At 52.1% G+C, this 26,473-nt stretch overlaps 2 protein-coding genes across 4 annotated transcripts in view; one reads left to right on the forward strand and one right to left on the reverse strand.

Moving 5' to 3' along the window:
• The first annotated feature begins 716 nt into the window (after nt 1-716).
• LOC116583029 (long-wave-sensitive opsin 1) lies at nt 717-13,076 on the forward strand. Its single transcript, XM_032330946.1, has 6 exons — nt 717-828; nt 4,821-5,117; nt 7,490-7,658; nt 8,858-9,023; nt 10,008-10,247; nt 12,662-13,076. Exons 1-6 carry the CDS (start codon nt 717-719, stop codon nt 12,770-12,772), a joined length of 1,095 nt encoding a protein of 364 aa, XP_032186837.1. The 3' UTR covers nt 12,773-13,076.
• TEX28 (testis expressed 28) overlaps nt 12,920-26,473 on the reverse strand; it is a 44,404-nt gene continuing 30,850 nt past the window's right edge. For all 3 annotated transcript variants that reach the window (XM_032330943.1, XM_032330945.1, XM_032330942.1), the window contains 4 exons: nt 24,929-25,028; nt 20,668-21,422; nt 14,186-14,321; nt 12,920-13,571 (listed from right to left, as the gene is read on the reverse strand). In XM_032330943.1, the coding sequence (XP_032186834.1) occupies nt 13,215-13,571; nt 14,186-14,321; nt 20,668-21,422; nt 24,929-24,940 (1,260 nt within the window). In that variant the 5' untranslated portion in view covers nt 24,941-25,028 and the 3' untranslated portion in view covers nt 12,920-13,214. The remainder of the gene's footprint in view (nt 13,572-14,185; nt 14,322-20,667; nt 21,423-24,928; nt 25,029-26,473) is intronic.

Below are 26,473 nucleotides of genomic sequence, written 5' to 3' on the forward strand. Positions count from 1 at the left end.
GGGGACAGAGACTTGAGCAGGCTGCTGGGAGGGCTCCCCCGTGAGCCCCCGCCACCCCACGAACCCTCTGCCGACGTAGCTCGCGGGGAGCGCGGGGAGCAAGGGGGAGCAGGCAGTGGAAAGCAAGATGCACAGTGCGGCCTCTCCCGGCCTCACGCCAGTCCCCCTTCCGCGGGCTGGGGACCCCCGTCAGCACAGCTTGCATCCACTTGAGTCCTCGAGATGGCCTGACCCTCGGGGGCCCCCCTTCCAGGCCTCAGCACTGCACCTCCCAGGGCTCTGCGGCAAATCAGGCAGGGAAGGCAGGTCGAGGCTCTGGGCTGCTTCCCTACCCCACGCCCCAATCTGGAGGTCTTGAAGCTTGAGTCCCGCTGACCTAAGAGCGAGTGCCAGACAGTAGGGAGGAAAGGGAGCATGAACACGGGTGAGGGCCCACAGCAGCTCCCACAGCCACCTGCGCAAGCTGGGGGCTCCGAGTTGGGTTCCCAGAAAATCCTTCTGAGCCGCCCTTGCAGGCTCATCTTAGGAGCCAGGAGGCAAGGGGTGGGGGAGGAGGAGGTCTAAGTCCCAGGCCCAATTAAGAGATCAGGTGGGGAAGGGTTCGGGAGCTTTTAAGGTGAGGAAGCCTGGGCTGATCCCATGGGCGGGTATAAAGCGCCATGACCCCCAGGCAGCACCAGGGCTAGCAGGCACTGAGGACAGGGCTTTCTGGAGCCATGACCCAGCGGTGGGGCCCCCAAAGGCTTGCAGGTGGGCACCCGCAGCCCAGCTATGAGGACAGCACCCAGGCGAGCATCTTCACCTACACCAACAGCAATGCCACCCGAGGTGAGCGAGCAGGCGCTGTGAAGGCCAGGTCACACTGGCTGGAGCAGCCTTCCAGGGACACTGAGCCTTAGTGGCCACACAGGGGGCCACTGGCCACCCAGCCCCATTGTGAGACTTCTCTTCCGCACATCGTCCTCAGCCGAGATGGTCTTCTCGCTTAATCTTTATGATGACGTGAAATGGGGGGGTGGGCCTTCTGATTATAAAAGGACACCACAATATGGAAGCGGCATTTTCAAACCACACAGACTTCCCAGACCTTTTGAGAATCCCTGTCCCAGGGACACCCTATTTCGTTGCGGTCCCAAGCTACTAACAAGCGTTCATTTCGTTCAGTTCTGGTGCGTCTGTCTGGATGCACTGCCCTGAGCTTCCTGGGGAAGAAGCCGGGTCTGCCTCATTTTTGCATCTCCCGAAGCCAAAAGGAGGCAAACAGTGGGAGCGGGAGGCTGGGCAGCTGACCCGGAGGAGGGTGAGTGACTTCTCCAAACTTAGGGTTGGAAGGGACAGCAGCAGTCATCTTGTCCAACAGTGCGCCCGGCGCCCGCGGCCTTTGGCTGCGCATTCTTGGGGAGGAGGCTCGCGTGGCTCCCAGGGCAGCTCTTCCGCTGCAGGGGCGGCATGAATTATGCCCTGGGAGTGGGCCAGTCCAAAAGCTTTGCATGCAAGCCCTGGAAAGAGCTGAGGACACCGGTGACCCCTAGCCCCTGGCCCCCCTTCCCCAGTCGCTCCTCCAAACCAAAGACCATCTGTTCCTTCGGGAATGTCTCACATGCCGTGGTGTCCAGAAGCCACACCAGCTCCTTGACAGCCAGGGTTCCCGGGCCAAACTAACTGAGACCCCCGAAGTTTGCTCTGACCCGATTGTCCACGTCCTGTCATGTCCTCGGTGGACATGCAACAGTGCTCTCCCCGGAGGACCCTAGGGCTTCACTGAGGCCTGAGGTTCCGTTTTGTCCTCCCCCCAAACTCAAGTACCAACTGAAGCGGAGGCCAGTGTGTAACACCCCCCACCCCGATTTCTGGAAGCAGGTCTGAGATATCACACCCTTTCCTCTGCAAATCTTCTGAGGAAAGGACTCTAGAAATGTAACCGTAGCGCCATTGTCACACCCAGAAGGTAACGTTGCCTTGGTATCATCCAATCTCCTAGTCAGTATTGAAAGAAAAGTCACACATTTTGTTCTCCCTTTGCCTGAGCCACGCTCAGATTGACCGCTCTGTTCTCATCCCCTTTGAATTTCGAGGCTCCCCTCTACCTCCTTGTAACTGATTTGTCGAAGGAAAGGGGTCCCTCGTCCCTGGGCTCGTCCACTTCAGACTTCGCCGGCGGTTTCCCACAGGTGGCTTTCCCCCACCTCGTTTGTCATTACATTTGTGCAAATTGGTAGTTGCTCGGAAGATCTGCTTGGAGGTCAGTTGGATCCGCTGGGTGTTTTGGCAACAGCTCTCCACTAGGACGGCGTCCCTTTTCCTGGGGAGTTGGCAGCTGCTGTCATTCTGGTTCCTTTACCCCCCACGTGCATCCATAGCTATTTCCCTCTGGCAAAGAGGGAACAATGCCCTCATCGACTCTTGGGTTCCCCAGGGGCACAGTGTGTATAGCAAAGGCGAGAGAAATGCCCCTTCTTTCTTTTTATTGCTCCGATTCCGAAGTGATGATTTGGTTTCCCAGCAGAGCCAGCTGGGGTTGACCTCTGTGTCTCCTTTCCTCCCACTCGGAATCCTGTCCTCAAGGGCTTTGCCTGGAAGAATTAGAATATCATTTAATTACTCATTTGCTTGATCTCAAAGACACAACGGTCTCAGAATAAGGACACCAACACTACCATCAACAATGTGATTACCCAAAACTTAGCTGTTGGACAGGTCTATTTATCTAGTGTCTTTCCAAGTCCTTTAGAATAATCTAATGTTCCAGTTCCAGTTCAAGTCCTTTAGAATACTCCCTTCATATGTGATTATGCCTCTGAGTGGATATGCATTTAGTTTCGTTTGTTTTATTTTGGATTTTCTGGGATTGCTTTTTTTAAAAAAAATAAATGTTGTTTTTATTTTTATTTTTTTAAGGATTTTATTTATTTATTTGACACAAAGAGAGAGATCACAGGTAGGCAGAGAGAGACAGGGGGAAGCAGGCTCCCTGCTGAGCAGAGAGCCCGATGCGGGGCTCGATCCCACAACCCTGGGATCATGATCTGAGCCGAAGGCAGAGGCTTTAATCCACTGAGCCACCTGGGCACCTTAAAATTTAATGTTGTTTTTAAATTATGTAATAAAATACTTACAAGATTCCACATTAAAATCTAGAGAACAAGGTCTATTCAAGGAAATCTTGCTTCCTTGTCTGCCCCCACATCTAATTCCCTCCCCGCAGAATTTTCTTTAGAACCTGTTCTCCTGGTCAAAAAATTAAAAAAAAAAAAGAACCTGTTCTCCTGTGAGTTCACTGTGATACCCATTTGTGTACGAAATTCTTTCTGTAGACGACCCTCCTCTGTGACTTCCCACCTTCAGAGCCCTCCTCTCCCCTCCCCCACTGCACACTGCCCTGTCCCCTCTTGTCCCTGCCCTGCCCAATTTGGACTCCATGGGCTGTCTGGGAAGGGTGCTCTGGCGGCCTCATTTTGAAATTATCCCCAAGCCAGAGTGTTCCAAACACCTCCCAGTTCCAGCTGCTGTTCTCAAACTGACCTGCTGTAGTTTCCGGGGACAGTGTGTTGGCAATTTGGTGGGGAATGGTCTCTGTTCCCCCGTCTATCAGCAACCCCATTGTTTCCCTCTGCTTCCTTCTGCACAGAGACTCGTACCACGCAGGCCTTTGGTACTCGGGGATCTGGTCCCAGGGAGCCATTGTTGCCGTGGGGTCCACTTGTGCTGGCGGGGGAGCGAGACCTACCCCATTGCTCATAGCCAGGAGACCCAAGAAAGCCCTACTTTTTATTTTCTTTTTTTTACTAACATATAATGGATAGTTTGTTTCAGAGGTGCAGGTCTGGGATTCATCAGTCTTACACAATACACGGTGCTAAAACTGGTTTAAGCTGGGCTTTTGAAACACACCACGGAGTCGTCCTGGTAAACCTGGGGCTCTGCGTGGATGCTTTCCTAGGCGCTGCACGGCCCTGTTGGATGGTGGTGGGCACCAGCTTATAACCCCTTCCCCTATTCTGCCAAAAATGATGGTGGTGAAAAAGGTCCTTCCAAAACAGAGAGGTGCAGAACTACTGTGTTGTAGTAAAGGGGAGTTAGCCCTTCTTTTCGATCGGTGTGCATTTCCTAGGGCCACCATGACCAAGGCCCCCACACCGAGTGGCTCAAACGAACGAAATCCCTTCCCTCACAGACCAGGGGGCCCGAAGTCCGAGATCCAGGTGTGGGCAGGCGTGGCTCCTCCTGGCGGCTCTGAGGGACCGTCGGCTCGGGGCCTCTCCTCTAGTTTCTGGTGCTCACTGGCCATCAGTGGCGTTCCTGGGCTTGGGGAAACCTCACGTCGAGCTCTGTCCCCCTCCTCATGTGGCCTTACCCCACGTGCCCGTCTCTGCATCCAAATGACCCCCTTTTAGAGGGACCCGGTCCCGTTGGCTCAGGGCCCTACCCTAACGACCTCATATAACTCGACGGCCTCTGGGTAGACCCTGTGTCCAGATAAGGTTACACTCGCACATACTGGAGGTCAGGACTCCGACATGTCTTTTTGGGGGGATACAATTCGACTCAAAACTCATTCATTCATTCTCCGAACACCGATTGTGTGCTGGCCCTGCGTGTGAGATGGAAAACGGGACGTGTGCATGGGTAGCTCCGATACCGGCTAGAAGGTCACAGAGGAGCGTGGAGATGGTGGTCCCCAGGGGCCAAGCTGCCTCTCAGCTCCCGGAGGACAAGCGTCACTCTGCCAAGGCAGAGAGGGCCGGGGAGGGCATAGCCATGCCCGTGCCGTAATGCTGGTCCCCAGCTCCTGTCCCCACTCTGCACCTCCTGCCTTGCAGGCCCCTTCGAAGGCCCCAATTATCACATCGCTCCCAGGTGGGTGTACCACCTCACCAGCGCCTGGATGATCTTCGTGGTCTTTGCATCTGTTTTCACGAACGGGCTTGTGCTGGCAGCCACCATGAGGTTCAAGAAGTTGCGTCACCCCCTGAACTGGATCCTGGTGAACTTGGCAGTCGCTGACCTAGCAGAGACCATCATTGCCAGCACCATCAGCGTCGTGAACCAGATCTATGGCTACTTCGTGCTGGGCCACCCTCTGTGTGTCGTGGAGGGCTACACTGTCTCCTTGTGTGGTAAGCCAGGCTCGGGGCCCGCTCTGTGTAAAGGACACACTCATGCAGCAACCCCGGGGGTGTGCCCAGGGTACATATTTGAAGGGAGACGAACCTGCAGGGCGAACTGAGCTGGGATCATTATGGGGTGGGGTGGTTGCCGTCCAGCAAGCAGGCCTCCCAAGTGCCTACCCTGAGACGGGCTTGTTTGTGCGGCTGGCATGGGAGGAGACAGCTACAGCTCCAGACAATCCCAGAATCGTGTGGGAGGGAAGGGCTCTGGTCACGGCAAACAGAACTTGTGCTCAGGTCAGAGACATGTGCCCTTTAGCTCACCTGTGCCAGCTTTCTCCAGGGAAGGAAGCACGTCCCATTCGAGCTCTTGGGATATTGGAACTAGATCCCAGATCCCCTTCCCCACCCCCAACGCTAACACCTCTGTGGGCCTTGGCTCTGTCTGGGTCGACATCCGCAAAGAAGAGACCACGTGCTGGGCGCAAGAGTATAGGGACCCCGCTCCGAGGTCGTTCCCAGTCCTGGCAAGAGGGGTCGCTATCCCAGATGTGATCACATGGCACCATCAGTTCTCTCAGAGGAGCTGGAGGAGACAATGGAGGACCTGAATCTTAAGTCAGCCAGACAAGCAGGGAGCTGGGACGAGACGGGAAGGAGAGCCGGGGGCCGCCGGCACGTGACAGAAGGAGGGGTGCGGAGGCTAGAGTGGGGGCTGGGCCTGCACACGTGGGGTTCCGGGCGGGGGGCTGCCATGAGGCCAGGTTTCTTTCTCTGGGGCCCACAAGGAACAGGAGGACAGGCAGGCCTGCTGAGGCTGAGATCCCCTCCGGGAGCTCTTGGGCCAGACCCCCATGAAAGAATGGAGGCCTGAGGGTTGCAGCTCGGTGCCCATCCAAGAAAACAGAGAGCCTAAGGGCCACGGGGCTTGGCACATGCAGCCTGTGTCTCCGGGCCCCCGGCTGTCACACCAGCTCTTCTGTCTGAGAAGCTTCCCAGAACCATGGTCATCATTCCTGGGTCCTTGGTTCCCACATCCATCTTGGGTTTGCCTAATTGCTCCATAAACTGATCTGCAGTCCGCATTCCGAGGAGGTGGAGATTAGAAGAGAAAACAAAGACACAAGGACGACAAGGGCCTGGGGAAGGGGGGGGAGGCGTCCCTGGCCCCAGACTTGAATCCTTCATGTGGTGAATGCCGGGCCTGGGGAAGGGGGGGGTCCCCTGGCCCCAGATTTGAATCCTTCACGCCGTGAATGCCACTGAATTAGGTTACCACACCACGCCTCCATTTTCGCATCTGTAAAATGGGGGCAGGACTTGGGGGCGAAGAGAAGCTCACAGTGCAGGGGTGCACGCTGTCCCCCTGTATCGAACTGCCTCTCATTACGGATGACAGCCCAGCACTCTCCCAAAGGTACAGACGGGGCTGCCCAGGGAAGGTGAAGCAGAGAAAAATCCATCCCCAGTTCCAAGTGCTCAGTGCACCTTTATCTCCACTTGGATCGGTCTCTGGTTCTGTCAGGAGTCCCCACTCGCTTCTCTCTCTGACTGAGGTCTGTTTTTGAGTCACAGAGGTGCCGAGGAGCCTGGGGACCCCTCCTCAGGAGAATGTTTACCAACGCGCGCAACAAGATGCATAGGATTACAAAGGAATCCAGTGATATTGAAATATAATAATCAAAGTATCAAATATTGATTAGTGGCATAGTCCTTCATTAAAATTATTAGCAAATGTATTATTTAGAAGTATGAATGATACCATTCTTTATTAAAGTACCAGATAACTGGATCTGGCCGGACAGCCCCTGCGATTGCCAAGTGGAAAGGAATGTAGTGATATTGGGAAATGTGTGCGGCCTCTGGAGAGTGACCAAGTCCCAGGCATTGCTGATGACGCTGTGCTAATAACGGAAGGAAATGCCCAGTGTTCACTAGAGGTTGCCGCAAACAACGCTTTTTTCCTGCCCCAGTTCGTGGAGCCCTGAATGCTGCCCACAGACGTCCAGCGTGTAAGCAGGACAGAAGACACCATCTCCACCTGCCAGGTGGTGGGCAGTGGTGGGAGATCTGGGAGCCTAAACAAATGTGCAGAGTGGCAGAAAGGGCACAGGTCGCTGGACATGTCGTGTTTCCTTGCCCTTGGCCAGGACCACAGCACCTCAGTGCAGTCACGTGGGTGTGTCTGTGGCCATCGGGAGGGGCATCGGCGTCCGAAGAAGGGCTGGTGGCCAACGGGAAAAGAGCTAGGAAGTGGGGTGGCACTGGACCCAAACACACTTCTGGGGAAAATTTGGTGTTGCAGGTAGGTGTCGGCTGGTCTGGATGGAAGGAGGGACTTTGGAGGCTCAAAGCCCTCATCTGCCTTCTGTCCCCTGCAGGGATCACGGGTCTCTGGTCCTTGGCCATCATTTCCTGGGAGAGGTGGATGGTAGTCTGCAAGCCCTTCGGCAACGTGAGGTTTGATGCCAAACTAGCCATCGCAGGCATTGCCTTTTCCTGGATCTGGGCTGCTGTGTGGACAGCCCCACCCATCTTTGGCTGGAGCAGGTGAGCTCGCTGGGAAGGCAGCTGCTTCAGGGCACAGGGTGAAGGACGGTGGGGGAGGGGCAGACTGCCGATTCCCTCTGGGAACTTGGGGCAAATTGCTTCCTGTTTCTGGGCCTCTGTGACCCCATGAGTAAAGCAAGGATGGACCCAGCTCTCCCTGGGACCCCTCTGAGGGTGCAGTGTCTACAAATGTATAAATCTGTCTGCCTGTGGTCTCAGAGGTTCTGGAAAGGTCTGTTTCCCCCAAGCGTGAAACGCTTGTGGGAGCACACAGAGAAAGGCAATGAGTTCGAGCCCTGGGAGGATCTGTAAGTAAAAGCAGGGCCCCTTTAACCACTCTGCCCCAGGCCTCTTTCTCAAACATTCCAAGGGGCCTCCCTTTCAGAGGCTTGCTTGGGTTGTCTGTATAGCTGGGCCTGTAGGTCATTGGTGTGTTGGCCGGGCCGCTTCTCTGGGGACTCAGATGTTATGAGTACTTTACCACAATAAAAAAAAAAAGGGGGTAGAGGTGCCTGGGTGGCTCAGTGGGTTAAAGCCTCTGCCTTCGGCTCAGGTCATGATCCCGGGGTCGTGGGATTGAGCCCTGCATCGGGCTCTCTGCTCAGCAGTGAGCCTGCTTCCCCCTCTCTCTCTGCCTGCTTCTCTGCCTACTTGTGATCTCTGTCAAATAAGTAAATAAAATCTTAAAAAAAAAAAGAAGGGGTTATGAGACCTAGAGCTGGACAAAGGTTTACCAAAATCCTACCCACAGGTTTCCTTTGTGGGCGATGAAGGTGCTGGAGAACTAGATAGAGGCGGTGATTCACAACACTGTGAATGTACCGGACACCACTGAACTGCTCGCTTCAAAAATAGTTAATTCATGTCATGTGAATTTGACCATAATTTTTGAAACCAAACAATCCAGGGGCACCTGCCTGGCTCAGTCCGTTGAGCAGCCGACTCTCGGTTTTGGCTCAGGTCGTGGTCTCAGGCTCCCGGGATGGAACCCCGTGTTCCCCCCGCTATGAGCAGGGAGCTGCTTTAAGGATTCCGTCTCCCTCTCCCTCTGCCCCTCCCCCCTCTCTAAAATAAATGGATGGAGCTTTAAAAAAGCAAAACCCAGCCATCTCGCCACCCAGGTCGGTGGCGCGCCTGGCCTGAGGGGTTCCCAGGCCACCCTGCCTGCATCAGGACAGGCTGCCAGCCCTTCTCTGCAGGTACTGGCCCCATGGCCTGAAGACGTCGTGCGGCCCAGACGTGTTCAGTGGCAGCTCGTACCCAGGGGTGCAGTCCTACATGATCGTCCTGATGATCACGTGCTGTATCATCCCACTCAGTGTCATCATCCTCTGCTACCTCCAAGTGTGGCTGGCCATCCGCGCAGTAAGCCCCCGAAGCCCCCAGGCTTCCCCGCACCCACCCCCTGGCCCGGCAGGATCCTGAGGGCCAGAGAGCTTAGGGCTGGCACAGAGGATCACCTAGTCCTCTCTCCTGCCCTCAAGCCACACAGGAACCCTGCAGCTCCTTGGGAGCAGCCCCTGCAGCCCGGACTCCCTTATCCTTGCCCCTGCGAGATGGGAGGGAACAGCCCCCCTTCACGTGGGGTCCAGTAAGGGAGCAGAGCTGCATTTCCTCCCTGGCCCAGGATGGTTCCCCTCTGGGGGGGAAGCCGGCCTTTCCCGGTGAGTCCCATGCAGCCAGCTGTATCCACAAGCAAAACATGTATCCATAAGGTCTTTCTAGAGTGAAGGCCACAAGCTCCCTGCCTTCAGCCTGTGATGTGCCCCTGCCCCGCTTGCCCGCCCCCAGCCCCACTGGCAGTTGGGGATCAGAGGCAACCTAGCTGCCTCCCGCAGGAATCCAGCCATGGCTTGAACCGTGTTAGCTCTGGGCTGTGTCCTTGCCCACCGCAGGCAGTGTCCAGCCTCTGGGTCTCCTCACGCTCAGCCCGTCAGACCTGAGCACTGGAGGGGACACACTGGTAAGGGACCGCGTGAGGCTAAGAATGGCCTCCTTGGCTCCTTCCCAAACTCCTTTTGTGTGGCTTGGCCCTTCTAAGCCAAGAGCCTGGAAGGCCCTGGCTTGAGGCCCTTATCCCCAGGGCCAGCTGTGTGCCACCTCCAAGCCCCCCTCAAGGCCAGCCCTGTCCGGCCTAAGCCCGGCTGCGGCCTCCCTCAGGTGAGAGCAGGCCGCTGATCGGCACGGGTGGGCCCATCGCCCTCTCTCCATCACTCCCCATCCCGGTGCTGACTCCTTGACTCGCGGCCCAACAACAGCCATAGAGTCCCCAGGGTGGGGTGGGGGGATAGGAGCCCAGAGGGACTCTTCCACTCCGCAGGTCCAGGCATGAATCTCTGTCTCCCCCAGGTGGCAAAGCAGCAAAAAGAATCTGAGTCCACCCAGAAGGCGGAGAAGGAGGTGACGCGCATGGTGGTGGTCATGATCTTTGCGTACTGTGTCTGCTGGGGGCCCTACACGTTCTTTGCATGCTTCGCCGCTGCCCATCCTGGCTACGCCTTCCACCCCTTGGTGGCTGCCCTGCCAGCCTACTTCGCCAAAAGTGCCACTATCTACAACCCCATAATCTATGTCTTTATGAACCGGCAGGTAAGTCACATCGTCGGCAGGACAAGCTAGAAATTGACTGCAGAAAAGCCCAGGGAGGGCCCCCACCTGGAATCATGTCTGGGGGACCCTGTTAATGACATCTAGGACAACAACCAGGGAAAGCTCAGCTAAGTCCCCGCTCTGGATTCTTCCAGGGTCTCGACCCAAGGGTGGCCGCCACAGGGCATCCTGTATGCTGCTACCCTCCCCTTCCGTTGGCCATAGGGCCATCCTGGAGCTCGAACACCCAGGGAATGCCTGAATACGCTTCCGTTTACCCTGCCTGTGCCCGTTTTGCCTTTATAAGCACAACTCTCCTCTTAAGTGTCATCTATCTGTCCATCTTGAAACCCTTCAAGAGGCCCTGCTTGGCTGTACTGACATGTGGCTTGGGTGACTTCATGGTTTAGTTCAGGGGAACATGCTGTGCCTGCCCAAGGCCTCGGCACACGGCGGCCATCAGGGGCTGGCACGTGGAGCCTCAGCAGTGAACCGCCCAGGACCCCTAGACCTCACGGTGGGTTACAGGGGACAACTGAGGCTCTGCACCTTCCGAGTATGGTTTGCCCCATTCTTCCTTGAATCCATCAGATCTACCTCATTAAGGCACAGCTATGGGTGTGTGACTTGACGGTGACCAGAAAGGTCCATGGGCCAGAAACCACCCTCAAGGGGGTCTTGCATTCCACCAGACCCAACTCCCATTCCTCCCAAATAGCTCTTCTCTGTTCCTCCATTTCACGGTTGGCCCATGGCTCCACGCCCTCTGACCCGGCCCTGACTCCCTGTAGAGTTCATTGAGCACACACTCCTTGGGTAATGTTCAAGTATTAAGTAGGACCAGTGCTGGAGTTGATTCCCCAGGACTCCACTGCTGGCCCCTCAATACCTCGAGTGTAGCTCTAGCCCTGACTCCTGTTTCCTGGCTTTCCCGAGGGTCTCTTGTTAAGTCTGGCTTTTGTTTATGAAAGCCTAGGCCATCTTGACTTGTACCGTGTTTACTTGAGTCTTTCCATCCTCCCCTTCCAGAACTCCCTCTCCTAGGCAAGACTTCTGCACTTCTGGACCCCTCCAGGCTTTCAAACTTTGCTTTCACCCTTTCCACATTGTCATCTCTTCCTGCTGCATTCAGAGAGAGTTTTCTGTAACGGTGCTCCATGGGGCGGAGAACGTTACTCTTTTTCTCCACTGCTGACCCCCCCCGGGACACAGTCTGGCGCTGAGTGGGTACTCAGGAGGTGGATGTCGAATGAATTCCTCAGCTAAATGAATTCCACTATTTGGCCCATTCCTTGTGTTATTGATTTCAGTAACTGTGTGTTTTCTTTGTGAGAGTTTTGATGTTGGAGGGAGCTGGAGGTAGTCAAGAATAAGCCTGGAATGTACAGGAGATGCCTCCGATCTGCATTCTCAAGGCACTGTGGTTAGCTCAGTGATGACATGAGACTTAATCTGAGAAATGAATACATTCCAGATCTCTTTATGGCCAAGCAGCAAAGATGGCGGCCCTCCTGATGCTGCAAGATTCTCATGGTTAAAGACATGAGATAGCGGCTAGACTGTTATCAGCCTAGTTCTGTGGGTCCTCAAAGCTGATGGAATGGAAACGAGATGACAGTCGCATGCCTTTTCACTGAAATGGCTCCGAGTCTCTTCCCAGACATTCTGGAGGCAGGTCATCCTATGCAGGGGCCCCTTAGCTGGCATCATCTTTGGTTTCTGTACCAGCTTCCTGAGGCTCCCATAACAAAGTGTCACAGACTGGAGGGCTTAAGCCAGCAGAACGCTTTTCTCAGTTCTGAAGGCCGGAAGTCTGAGGTCAAGGTGTGGGCAAGGTTGGTTCCTTTTGAGGGCTCTGAGGGTGACCCTGGCTTCTGGCGGTGGCCAGTAAGACTTGGTGCTCCTTGGCCTGTAGACAAGCCACCCTGATCTCTGCCTTCACCTCCATGTGACCTTCTCTCTGAGTCTGTGTCTAAATGCCCTTCTTCTAATGACGCTAGTCATTGGATTAGGGCCCACTTTACTCTAGCATGACCTCATGGTAATGTACATCTTAATCACATCTACAAGGATTCTATTTCCAAATAAGGTCATGTTCACAGGCTCTGGTTAGGACTCGAACATAGCTCTGGGACATGGGGAGCAGAGTCACAATCTGACCCATGACAGTCACCGTCAGACTCTAAATTAAATGACTCAGATGAACGAACAGGCAGGAGTAGACCATCGCCACGTGTAAGTGACAGCCTCGGGCTCCTCTACTCTCCGTACAGGGTTCTGAATAGTGGAAGAGAGGGTGTTCAGTCATCCAGGTGACCCTTATTGAATACCTTCCTCAGAATTCCCCAAGAATGACTTTTAGCAGAGTACATGGCCCTTTCTGCTCTGTTGAGTAACACTTTCTGTCCTGCCAGTTTCGAAACTGCATCTTGCAGCTTTTTGGGAAGAAGGTGGACGATAGCTCGGAACTTTCCAGCGCCTCCAAGACAGAGGCCTCGTCTGTGTCTTCAGTGTCACCTGCATGAGTGTCTCCCAGCCATGACAACAACAGGTCTGCTCCCACCAGGAAACATAACCCCTGCCCCCACACCAGCACTTTCGCCGCCGCCCCCTCTTCTCTATCCCTGTGGAAGGAATGTAGTTTCTCTTTGCCAAAAGCAACAAAGTCATAGAGGCCACCACTGCAGCCTGGGGACACCGGAGCCTCTGAGGGTCTGGTCACTGGGTCACAAGAGGTCATGAGGGGGACAGAACTGCAGATCCCCAGTTCCCAGATCAGCCTCAGACACTTTAATATTTTCAAGACTTGTGTCTGCAGATGGTATTGAAGGGTCACGAGGAAGAGAAGGGCAAGGCGGGCGAGTGGTGATGGAATCAGAAAGGGGCAGCTGAGAAGTGGCTCTCTGGGTTGGGCTGGCTGGACGCCCTTGACACCCAGAAGGCGGTACGAGCCAGCGAACCCAGACTTTAAGTCCCGTCTGATAGAGGCTTGGAGTCCTTGGAAGACAGTCTCCATCGGGAGGGGACCCAGGCCTGCCAGTCTGCGGCAGGGAGGACGTGCCGCTTCTGCCAGGCCAGGGCCCCAAGACCGATGAGCATGAGTGTGGTGCACGTGCGCAGGCGAGAGGTCACCAGTGGCAGGGGACAGGCGCACACAGTGGAGACGAAGACCAGGAAGACGGCGGCCAGCGTGAGGAGCAGGCTCGCCCATCGGGACACAAACGTCTGGGGGCGGGTCCTGGAGCCCTCCATCAGCTCCACTTGTGTGGCTCGTTGTAGCGTTTCAAGCTTAGATATGCGGTTCTTGAAAGTCTCCATGACCTCCTGCAGGTGACAAGAACGGCACCCCCACCCCGTGAAGTGCAGTCGCTCCCCTGAGTTCCTCCGCGGAGCACAGCAAACGTGGGCAAGCCGAAGACTTGGGAGGGAATTCAAGAGCCTAGAGCTCTTCCGTGCCAAGGGCCCTGTCCCTGCCCCGTAACAGCCGGTGTGGCTGCAGACTGAGAGGCTAGCCAGGCGGGAGCTCGCCAAGGACGGAGTCCGGCTGAGGGTGCGGAAGGCGGGGAGCCCAGTCGCCACAGGCGAGGGGAGCCCTACCCCGTGCTTGCTAACTCGGGCTCAAAAGCCACCCAGAGGGAGCTCCCCGCACCAGAAGAAGCTGCCGTGACTCACCAGCACCCCCCCCCAGGCGGCCCCGAAGCACCCCCAAGTATGAGAACAGCAGAGCCCAAAGCCCCAGTCCAGCTCGGCCGCGTCAGGGCAGGGGTGCGGGGCGCAGCGCGAGCAGAGAGACCGGATGCGGCCAGCGCGGACACACGTGCCAGTCGCGACTGGTCCGTCTCTCCTAGTTCGCAGGGCTTATCACTCTTTGCTTCGCTCACCCCGACGTCCTTCTCCCTGGCCACTTCCTTCAAAGCCCTGCCCCTCGAGGTTCTCACCCATATCTCCTTGGCTCTCTCGTAGGACAGATAGGCCATTTTCTCCTCTGCGCTCGCCAGGCTCTGCCTGAGGCGGTAGATCTCATCCAGGCGTCCCTGCAGGTGCTGGTCCGCCTGCTCCTCCAGCAGCGCTTGTCTCGGAAGCAAAAGAGAAAGTAATCGTCCCAGGCGCCCGGCCCCCAGGCTGCGCTGGTGGTGAGCGGCCCCGAGTCAAGGCTGCAGCCGGCTTCCGACTGCTCGGTCATCCTCTGCCCTCCTCCAGGCCGCCCTCAGCGGCCGCGAATGCACAGCGGCCGCACACACACGGACACACGGGTCTGTTTCGCAGACAGTCAGCATTCCGCAACAGCTGTCCAAAACCAGCCACAGACTAGAAGCTGGAGAATTAAAACTCTAAACTGTCCACGCCTGCTATTAAATTCTCTGTAAGCTCCCAGCACCGGTGTTCGGTAAGCACTACTTATTCCAGAAAATTCTGCAGCTTACAGGGATGGAGCAGTCACAAAAGACTACATATTGTATGATTCCATTGACATGAAATGTCCAGGGGCACCTGGACATCAGTCAGTTAAGCATCCGCCTTTGGTTCTGGTCACGATCCCGGCGTCCTGAGATGGAGCCCCAAGTCGTGTTCCCTGCTCCGAGGGGAGTCTGCTTCTCCCTCTCCCTCTGCCCCATCCCTGCTCATGCTCTCTCTCAAGAGATAAATAGATAAATCTAAAAAAAGAAAGAAAGAAAAAGAAAGAGATGTCCAGAATAGGCAAATCCATAGAGACAGAAACAGAGGAGCGGTTCCTGGTACTTGGTGGGGGGGTGGGGGGGTGGGGGGGAGTAACTGCTCATAACATCGGGTTTCTTTTTGGAGTGATGAGAATATTCTGGAATGAGAGAGTGGTGATGGTTGCACAGCTCTGTGAATATACTAAAAACCACTGATTGTAAATGGGTGAATTTTATGGGATGGGAATTATATTTCAATAAAGCCGTTATTAAAACAAAAACAGGGGACGCCTGGGTGGCTCAGTTGCTTAAGCGGCTGCCTTCGGCTCCGGTCATGATCCCAGCATCCTGGGATCGAGTCCCACATCGGGCTCCTTGCTTGGCGGGGAGCCTGCTTCTCCCTCTGCCTCTGCCTGCCACTCTGTCTGCCTGTGCTTGCTCTCGCTTCTCTCTCTATGACAAATAAATAAATAAAATCTTTAAAAAAATAATAATAAAACAAAAACAGGAACACCTGGTGGCTCAGTCGATTAAGTGTCTGCCCTTGGCTCAGGTCATGATCCCAGGGTCCTGGATTCGAGTCCCACATTGGCTCCCCTCATTGGACTCCTTGCTCAGCAGTGATCCTGCTTCTCCCTCTCCCTCTGCCTGCTGGTCCCCCTGCTTGTGCGCACACTATCTGACAAATAAATAAATAAGATCTTAAAACAAAACAAAGAACTGTTGCATAACTTAGTAAATTTACTATTGATCATTGAAACATACAGTTAAAATGCTGCATTTTATTGCATGTAACTTATACCTCAGTAAACCTCTTAAAAACCATGAACAAAACGTCACTAACCAGTATGTATTCAACCAGCCATGTATGTAAGTTGTAAAGCACCAATACACGCGTGGGAAGATGCGGGCCCAATGAGGACGGCGAGGTGGGTGGAAGGGGGCTGGGGTTGGGAAGGGTTAGGGGCGCTGTGACAGCTTCACGCGAACTTTGTAATTACTTCTTAATAAAATCACATGTGAAGCACATATGGTAAATGCGAAGATTTAAGAGGCCGCAGGTGGGCACACAGTCTTGATCATGTTATCCTCTACATTTTCCCCGGGCTTGGAATTTTTCATAGTTTAAAAAACACTTTAAGGTTCTTCATTTGGGCACCAGGAAGGATGGGCTGGAGGCCAGAGGCCATGTGGCTTTTAGTGACGTCCTTTAGGGAAGAGCCAAAGACAGAAAGGCTGTCCCATGGGTGTGGAGTGAGAGGTGATGCTGCCGAAGCAGACAGGTGCCAGAGAGCCCTGGGGACACAGAAGGGCTGGGGCGTGGTGCCCAGTCAGATCACAGGGCTCCGGCACTCACAGGGCATAACCAGGGGTGCTGTCGCACAGACAGGAAATACGAGTCAAGGAGGTCAGTTTCGTCCTGCTCCAAGCACTTGACCGACACCCAAACGGAGTCATCGCCCAGGCACGTAATGAGCCGAACAATCAGGGGATATTCCATTGGGCTCTGCCCTACTCCTTATGGAGAAGAGACAATGCCCACGGATGGGGAGGCAGTACGGTGCCCCCTTGAAAGGACATTCTGCATACCCGTCTCTCCATTTACGTGAAGGATTCAGACACAAGAGCGTTCAAGTACATGTTCATGAATATACTCTTCACGGTTATGAAGTCACTGAAGTCAATGAATAGATTCTTCATTAACATATTTATACAAACTGACAAATATATTCTTCAGTGCGTTCTGGAATAGATTATTGAATGAGAAAATGTTGAGTCATGACAGTACTCTAGTGGTCTCCCCTTGTCTCCGGCCCCCGGCCTCCTTGGCTGCGGCACTGCTGACGCCCCTCTCCGTCCCTCCGTTAGTCAAGGACCTCTCGCTCTCCCACTCATACAGCTGCAGAGGCAAATGGACCACTCTAGAAAATGCCCTTCCAGGGGGGCTCGGGTGGCACAGTCAGTGAAGCATCCAGTTCTTGGCTTTGGCTCAGCTCGTGATCTCAGAGTCATCAGATCAAGCCGTACAAGGTCCCGCACCGGGCTCGGTGCTCAGCACAGAGTCGGCTGCAGTTTCTCTCCTTCTCCCCCTACCCCTCCCCTCCACGTGCTCGCTCTCTCTCTCTGAAATAAATAAAGAAGTCTTTTTTAAAAAGAGAGAGAAAACACTCTTGCAAAGACAAAATGACAACCAGCCAACAAAAATGCCCTCCAATCTTCCCAAACTGTGAAACCTGCCCTCGCCAACACGGAATGTCCTAAAGCTTATCACTGTTGAAGCAGCGTATCGACTGGTCTTCAGTGCACTGAGCTTGAAGCTAGTGGCTTGCAACTTGAAGAAGTCTGAGATGGAGAAAGTGATGTAGGAGGGATCAAGCCCTATGGGCAGGGTGGGGGTGATGCGGTAGGGACAGAATCGGTCCTCCGGAGCAAACGTGCAGTCACACGCATGCCTACAGGAGGGAAGCAGAGGGAGCTTCTACACACAGAGGAGAGGCCCAGAGGAAGACAGAACAGAGAGAGATGTGAAGATCGGAGTAATGTGACCACAATCTAAGGGGCCCGGCAGCCACCAGAAGCTGATGCAAGAACGTTCGTGGCGGCTTTGTTCATCACAGCCCCAGCCTGGGGGGCTCAGTCGGTTGGGCGACCGCCTTTGGCTCAGGTCGTGATTCCGGCCTCCCAGGATCAAGTCCCACATCGGGCTCCCAGCTCAGCCAGGGGTCGGCTTCTCCCCCTGACTTGCTCCCCTCTCATGCTTGCTCTGTCTCTCTCAAATAAATAAATAAAATATCAAAAAAGAAAAAGCTCCAACCAGCAGCAGGTGAATGTGTAAACTAACTGTGGTGCATCCATACAAGGGAACAGTGCTAAGCAAGAAAGAGGTAACTACTCCTCCATGCAACTCCGATGAATTTCAAAACTCTTACACCAGTGCAAGAAAACAGACAGGGGTATACACTGTATGATTCCAATTACACGAAATACCCAGAAAAGCCAAGTGCAGAAAGACAGAAAGCACATTGGTGGTGACTGGGGGTTGGGGCAAAGTGGATGGGTAATGATGGGGTCTCTCTTCAGAGTGATGACAATGTGCTGGAACCAAATAGAGGCGGAGCTTGCACAGTACTGTGAATGTACGAAATGCCACAGAATTGTCCACTTGAAGATGGAGGAGTTTGTTTTGTGAAAGTCCTCTCAATTCAGAAATAAAAAAGCAAGCCCTCTTGAAAGCAAATTCAGCTGTGAAAAGTGTCATAGGACTTTTCAGCTTGAAATCTCAGCTTGTGACACACCAGAGGAGACATGAAAATTACAGGGGTCTGAGCGGTGCCCACACCAGTGTGTCTACAAGGTGACACTTCAGTGACTTCAACACATACGGCATGACCGCATCTAGCTCACATAGAAGTTTTTAAAAAAGATTTGAAGGACGGGGCGCTTGGGTGGCTCAGTGGGTTAAGCCTCTGCCTTTGGCTCGGGCCGTGATCTCAGGGTCCTGGAATCGAGCCCCGAATCGGGCTCTCTGCTCAGCAGGGAGCCTGCTTCCCCCTTTCTCTCTGCCTGCCGCTCGGCCTACTTGTGATCTCTGTCTGTCAAATAAATAAATAAAATCTTTTAAAAAAAGATTTGAAGGAGATGTATGTTTTAAAAATGGCATTGAGTGGTGAGTGCTGTGAAGTGTGTAAACCTGGTGATTCACAGACCTGTACCCCTGGGGATAAAAATATATGTTTATAAAAAATAAAAAATTAAAAAAAAATGGCATTGAGGGGCGCCTGGGTGGCTCAGTGGGTTAAGCCGCTGCCTTCGGCTCAGGTCATGATCTCAGGGTCCTGGGATCGAGTCCCGCATCGGGCTCTCTGCTTAGCAGGGAGCCTGCTTCCCTCTCTCTCTCTCTGCTTGCCTCTCCATCTACTTGTGATTTCTCTCTGTCAAATAAATAAATAAAAATCTTTAAAATAAAAATGGCATTGAATTCCTGCACCCCCTTCACCTAGATCAGGAAGCCATGTGGCTGGGACATGTTGACATGCACTCAGGCTTGTGCCTCTCCGAAACTCCATTTCCCCATTGGTAAAGTGGGTGACTGAATGGTACAGGGGACAGGGGTACTTGCTCCCTGCTGTCACTGCTGTTATGTGAAGTCGTCTCCCACCCATTCTCTCCCTGTCTCCTGGTAAATCTGAGTCACACAGACCTGCTTCATCACTTCTCGTGTATATTAATCAAGGTAGGCTGATTGCTGTAGCCAACAAGCTACTTCACACTCCTGTCACAGTCCAGTGGCAGTGGGGGCAGCTGTTCCAGAAGTGCAAGCTTGTAGAATTCATTGGGAATCCGGGAGTGGTAGGTGACCCTGCTGCCCCTCACTGCTGCTGGATTCTGATTTGCTAAGGGGTTAAGAGCTTCCGAGAACAAAGCAGTCCTGTTGGCCAAGGCAGGATGGAAACTTACGGGGATTTGTGTAACTGCCACTGAGCTCTAGTCTTGCTTTGTATAAAGCTTGGAAATGAATGGTATTTTGGCAAAGGGGCATTAAGAGTCTCAACATTTAAGATTTGGTTGCCGTGTCCTACAAAAATCACATCCAAAAGAGACCTATAATTCTGATTCGTTATCTTATTTGACAGCGGGTTGCCCCGTAATACTTGTTTAAAGATTTATTTATTATTAGAGAGAGAGCATGAGCAGAAGGAGCAGAGGGAGAGGGAGAGAGACTCTCAAGCCGGCTCCTTGCTAATCACCGAGCCCATCGCGGGGCTCCATCCCACGACCCGAAGATCATGACATGACCAGAAACCAAGAGTCAGACGCTTAACCGATGGTGCCACCCACCCAAGCGCACAACCCCCGTCACATTTTGTAATTGTCCTTTCTAGATTTGTCAAGCCGTGTTAACGCAGGTAACGTTTTCCTGAGAAACATTAGAGGACCGATTGCCAAGTTTCTTTCCGTGCACCACCCCCCCCCAATACACACACACAGAAGTACTAAGGAAGGGACCGTGAAGTTCTTACTTTACTGAGACTCTTGGTTCGTTAGTGAATCCCTCCCTCCACAGCCAGGCTGTTGGGAGGGTTAGAGCGAGCACAAGCAGCCCATGCCACAGACTGTGGACGTCAGGGGAGACTGTGGCGCCACTGAAGGCTGGCAGGACCCTCCAAGAGGTCCAGGTAGGCATGGGATGGGTCCTTTGAGAGACCGAGTATGGCCTTTTCTCCCTATTTGTGGGACCTAGTCTGGTCTTAGATGAAAATGAAGTTGACCCACCACACAGTGGGGAGAAAGCATTCCCCAGAAGACAAACATTTTCAGAATAAATATCCTATATGGGATCTTTGGCCCCAACTCAGCTACGAGCACAGGTGAAGGGACCGTGGCTGGTGGGGCACCTGCTTCCCCTGCTCTATTATAGCAGGCGCCAGACCGCTCCCTGAAGGGCAGCGGGCATCTGCTGCGCTCCCCACCACCGCACTGTTGCGGAGCCCCCAGCTTCTGGGACCACCGAGCAGGACCCTGAGCTGGAACCGCGCTGGCAGCAGACGATGTAGGCCCGAGTGCAACAGCGGGCCGGGATGAGCCCTCCCCACTGTGGGGGCATCCCGCTGCCCAGAGAAACACTCACTGGCTTCGCCCCCCTTTCCCTCCCGGGACCCTCCAAGTTCACATCCTCGCTGCCCTTCACTCTCCTGCACACAGTCCTGGGAGGGCCGCTGTTCCCAGAGCTGGGGCAGCAGAGGGGAGGATCTCCCGCTCACCTGCATTTCTCTTCCCGAAGGGACACTAGAGACGCCTGCAGGTCCGTCCCATGCTTCTCCTTCAGGCTCTGATAGGACACCTGGAGGCTGAGGTGGAGCTCCCTGGCTGCCTTCAGGTCTTCCTTCATCTTCTGCAACAACAAGTTGCGCCGCTGGGCCACACACTTTGTCTCGGAGGGCTTCCCTGGCTGCGAGGCTCGGAAGTGACTCTCCAGGGGCACGTGTCTGACAACGTCAGACAGCTTGGTGGACAGGCCGTCTGGCCTGCTCGGCTTGGGAGGCTCAGAAAACGGGGTCTTCTCGCTGGGCTGCTTGCACTCGTCCAGGCTGCTCTTTGCCTTCAGCGCAAAGCCCCTGGGCCTGCGGCCTTCCTGCAGCTCCTGCAGCTGCTGGTGGCAATGGCGGAGCCTTCGCTCGATCTGGGCAATGGTGGCAGAGGCGCGCTGGTTCACCCTCTCGAAGGCCTGCCGGATGTGGGGGGCCTGGTGCCGGTCGGCTTTGGACACCAGCTTGAGGTAGCCCATGGTGTTTTCATCCCGGCTGGCCTTCTCCACTCTCAGCTGCTCGGAGAGGTAGAGGATGCGGTGCCTGACACTGTCCTGTAAGTTCCGGGCCAGCTCCCCAGTTGGGAGACTGCAATGGCCGCTGGGGCCGTCCTCGGCGGATGACAGGGACCTGCACGAGGGAATGCTGGAGGCAATGTTGGAGGGGACGTTGGAGGGAATGGTGGCACTTGAGCTCTTGCTGTCTTCCGCCTGCATTGGGAAACAAGAAATCATTAACAGGTACTTCTTTGAGCTACAAATAGTAGGACAGGACATGGAATTGCCTCATGCTAAAAATACTTAGGCGTAAGCACAGATACTCACATATGCAAGATTTGTGCATTCAAGATGGGCCCAGCACAGATGAGGAGGTCAAGTTCAACTTCCAGGCACCTCTCCCCTTCTTTTCAGCACCTGACTTTTTTTTCTTAGATGTCACAACCCTCAGATCAAGAGTCGCATACTCCTCCAAATGACCCAACACCCGACTTTTTGCTCTATGAGTGTACCTCACTAGAACCCCCAGAATCTTCCTTGGCTAGAATCTTCCATGGCTAAAATCTTCCCTCCATATTTGTCCTATCTGTTCTTGGACTTCCTTTCTTCCAAGAAATACCAACTGTATTGGTATAAATCTCATTTTGTAAAGAACTATTCTGGTAAAGTATGGAATAAGCTTGCTCCCATCAACCCATACGGTTTCTTATATTGCTACCGCCAGGCAGATAGAAGAGGTAGGTAAGGAGAAGAATTGCATCCTGACAGGCTCATTTCTTCATTCAGTCATTCATTCAACACGTGATTCCCGAGCACCCACAACATGGTACAGAAGCCAGAAATGTTCCTTGCTCGTATAGAGCTGGTGGTGAAGTGTGAAAATGTCTATTGTGATGCCTATGAATGAGTCTCTTGCATGGACAAGTTAATAAACCACTCAGAGGGTCAGTTATCTCATCTCTAAAATAAAAATGCTTATAGCAGCAGAGCTGGAACACAATGGACCAGGGAAGAATGAATGGTGATGAGCCAGGAAATGTAGGTGAAGTCAGAACGGGTGAAGGGGTGCCTGGCTGGCTCAGTCAGTGGAACGTATAACTCCTGATCTTGGGCTTGGGAGTTCAAGCCCCACATTGGGGGTAGAGATTATTTTAAAGTAAAATCTTTTATTTTTCCGCCAATGCTTGTAAACATTTACTAAAAAATAACTGTCTTTGTAAAGATTTTTATTTATTTATTTGAAAGAAAGAAAGCCAGTGAGAGGAGGAGCAGAGGGAGAAGCTCTCCCCACTGAACAGGGAGTCTGACATGGGGCTCAATCCCAGTACCCTGATATCGTGACCTGAGCTGGAGGCAGACACCCAACTGACTGAGCCACCCAGGCACCCCCGAAAAATAACCATTAAAAGAAAAAATAAACTAGCAGGAAGTGGTATTGTTTTATATTTTTTAAAAAATCTTTTAAAAAAGCCTCTGTTTCTACTTTTTTAAAAAAGATTTTATTTATTTATTTGACAGAGAGAGAGATCACAAGTAGGCAGAAAGGCAGGCGGGGGTGGGGGTGGGGAAGCAGGCTCCCTGCTGAGCAGAGAGCCCAATGCGGGGCTCAAACCCAGAATCCTGAGATCGTGACCTGAGCCAAAGGCAGAGGCTTAACCCACTGAATCACCCAGGTGCCCCTGTTTCTATTTTTTAACTGTAAAAGCCTTCATAAACATTTTCAATCTGCAAAGGATTTCCTGGTGGTAAATCAGGGGTGATTATATGATAATACATAGCTTGGTTCTGTCTATTTTATTGTATGCAAATTACACCGTGATTAAAAAAATGTCATACCATTATGCATCTAGTAGACTGGCAAAATTTAGACTAATAATAATAAATGTTGGCAAGGATATGGAACAACAGGACCTCTAAATCACTCCAGGTGGGACAGTAATTGGTACAAGTACTTTGGAAAAACACTAGTAAATTGTAACATTGAAGACATGCATACCAAATGGCCCAGAAATTGCATTAATAGGCATAGCCTTGAGAAATAGGTAGACTAATGTCCCCAATAACCAATGACTAGAAACAACCCATCTGCCCATCAATAGTGAAATGTGAAAGTGAACTGTAAAATGCTCAACAATATACTACTATACAACAATGAAAATGAACTACAGCCTTGAAAACATGAACGAACAAGCATGATGTTGAACAAAAAAAGCTAAACACAAAAAAATCCTTACTCTCTATGGTTTCATTCATACAAAGTTCAAAAGCAGGCAAAACAAAATGATGTTGTTTAGGGACAGTAGACAACAAAACTATAAAGAAAAGTGTGAACATGGATAGCATAAACCTCAGTATAGTGACTCCCACTAAACTGGGAGAAGGGGAATTGATTGAAAGAGACATGTGGAGGCCAAGGTGCTTGACCCTAGTAGTAGATACAAGCAAGTTCACCTTATCATTATTTCCTAAAATGTATGTTGATGTTTTCTGTGCCTTTATATACATATGCCAAATCTCACATTTTTAAAAGTTTTTAAATAGTTGGGACACCTGGGTGGCTCAGTGGGTTAAGCATCTGCCTTCCACTCAGGTCTTGTTCCCAGGATCTTAAGATCGAGCCCCACACTGGGCTCCCTACTCAGCTGGAACCCTGCTTCTCCCTCCCCCACTATCCCTGCTTGTGTGCTCTCTCCATATATATATATATATCAAATAAATAAATAAATAAACTAAATTTTAAAAATAAAAGTTTTTAATGGTCAACAGATGGATGTATAGTGCATTAGAAATAGCTGAGGAGAGAATTAGAAAAATGCAAAACAGGGACACCTGGGTGCCTCAGGCAGTTAAGCAGCCAATTCTTGATTTTGGGTCCAGTCATGACCTCAGGTTTGAGAGATCAAGCCCTGTGTCAGGCTTTGCATTCAGCATGGAGTCTGCTTGAGGTCCTCTCTCTCCCTCTCTCTCTGCCTGTCCCCCTGCATGCTCTCTCTCTGAAAGAAATAAATAAAATCTAAAAAAAGAAAGTATCCAGAATGTAACACAGAGGGGACAAAGAAATAGAAAATTTCAAAAACAGAAGACATGGAAGATAGAATGAGAAAATCTAACAAAATGAGAGAATGGCAAGATTTTAAGAGATAATCAGGGGCACCTGGGTGACTCAGCAGGTTAAGCATCTGTCTTCAGCTCAGGTCATGATCTCAGGGTCCTGGGATCAAGCCCTATATTGGGCTTTCTGCTCAGCGGGGAGCCTGCTTCCCCCTCTCTCTCTGCCTGCCTCTCTGCCTACTTGCCATCTCTGTCTGTCAGATAAAAAAATAAAATCTTTAAAAAAATAAAAAGAGAGATAATCACAAAGAACTTTCCAGGACTGATGAAAGACACAACTCCACAAATTCAGGAAGCCAAATAAACCCCAAGCAGGAAAACAGAAGTAAACCCACACCTAGACACACGACTTTAAAAACAGCCAGATTTGGGGTGCCTGGGTGGCTCAGTGGGTTAAGCCTCTGCCTTCGGCTTAGGTCATGATCTTAGGGTCCTGGGATTGAGTCACCCATCGGGCTTTCTTCTCGGCGGGGAGCCTGCTTCCTCCTCTCTCTCTCTCTCTCTCTCTCTCTGCCTGCCTCTCTGCCTACTTGTGCTCTCTCTGTCAAAAAAATAAATAAAATCTTTAATAAATAAATAAAAACAGCCAGATTTTAAAACCTGATTACCTTTAAAACCATGACCTTCAGACTGAAAGCTGACTTCTTAGCGGCATCAATGAAATCCAGAAAAGAGTTGAGTAATATCTTCAATATGCTGAGAGAATAGCTGTCAGAGAGAAAAAAAATAGGTCATATTCAAATAATCAGAAGTCATTGTCTTCAGACTTTTCAGCAAAGCACTGAGGAACAAGAAAACAAGTAATGCCTCTGAATTTGCAGGGCGGGGGATGATTTTCCAACCTAGAATTCTACACCCAAACTGCCTACTGTGAGATTAGACTCAAGACATGAAAGAACTGAAATCCTTTACTTCACCCGCATTCTTTCTCTGGAAGCTATTAGAGAAGGAGCACCACCAAAACAAGAGAGGGACCTAAGAACAAGGTAGAGATGTGATCTATAATACAGGTCAAAAGGATGATGGAATGATGGAAGGGATGCCCAGGCTGGCAGCTGGATGGCAAGTCAAAAAGCTCCAGGAAAGGGGCACCGGGGTGGCTCAGTCGGTTAAGCATCTAATTCTTGGTTTCAGCTCAGGTTATGATCTCCGGGTCCTGGTATCGAGCCCCGCGTCCAGCTCCACACTCAGCACGGAATCTGCTTGTCCTGCTCCCTCTACTCCTCCTCCCCACCTCTGTCTCATAAATAAGGAAAATCTTTTTAAAAAAAGGCTCCAGGAGAGGGGCGCCTGGGTGTCTCGGTGGGTTAAAGCCTCTGCCCTCGGCTCAGGTCATGGTCCCAGGGTCCTGGGATTGAGCCCCACATCAGGCTCTCTGCTTGGCGGGGAGCCTGCTTCCTCCTCTCTCTCTGCCTGCCTCTCTGCTTACCTGTGATCTCTATCTGTCAAATAAATAAATAAAATCTGAAAAAATAAAAAAAAATTTTTAAAAGGACTCCAGGAGAGAGCACTCCAAGGAAATGAAGTGCATGGAATGCTGGGCATCTTTGGCCAGCTAGAGAGAAGATATAAAGAGCTGGAGGAATTGCTAGTCAATGAGAAGTAGTAGAAAAAAAGCAATGTGGTGGGAGGGGACAAGTATTAAGTCTAAGGTAAACAAAACATTGGGAGAGAAAAAAAAAGTCATCAAAGTGATGGCTCAATTACAACTAGTGTTTCCATGGATTTGATTATGTGAACACCAATGATCTAACCTAGATTACCTGTACACCATAATGGAAGGATTTGGAAGGGGGGTGTGGGAGAGAGATATATTATCATCATCTTCTTTTTTTAAAAGATTTTATTTATTTATTTTGATAGGGACACAGCAAGAAAGGGAATACAAGCAGAGGGAGTGGGAGAGGGAGAAGCAGGCTCCCCACTGAGCAGGGAGCCCCGATGCGGGGCTTGATCCCAGGACCCTTAACAACTGAACCACCCAGGCGCCCCAGGATTGACATTTTTTGCAATAAACTTCGTAGAACCATTTAAATCTTCAAGCTGAAGGTTAGACAACCATGGCTTTATTTTGTACAGGTGTAAGTTAAGAATGGTTTTTACGGGACGCCTGGGTGGCTCAGTTGGTTAAGCGGCTGCCTTCGGCTCGGGTC

Source organism: Mustela erminea, chromosome X, assembly GCF_009829155.1.
Source record: "Mustela erminea isolate mMusErm1 chromosome X, mMusErm1.Pri, whole genome shotgun sequence".
In the NCBI taxonomy this organism is placed as follows: domain Eukaryota; kingdom Metazoa; phylum Chordata; class Mammalia; order Carnivora; family Mustelidae; genus Mustela; species Mustela erminea.

Bases quoted from the DNA above. Each gene is read 5' to 3' on its own strand.
- LOC116583029 (XM_032330946.1), top strand. From the start codon at position 717: ATGACCCAGCGGTGGGGCCCCCAAAGGCTTGCAGGTGGGCACCCGCAG. The intron at 9,024-10,007 runs GTAAGCCCCCGA...TGTCTCCCCCAG, and splicing joins TGTGGCTGGCCATCCGCGCA to GTGGCAAAGCAGCAAAAAGA. The intron at 10,248-12,661 runs GTAAGTCACATC...CTGTCCTGCCAG, and splicing joins ATGTCTTTATGAACCGGCAG to TTTCGAAACTGCATCTTGCA.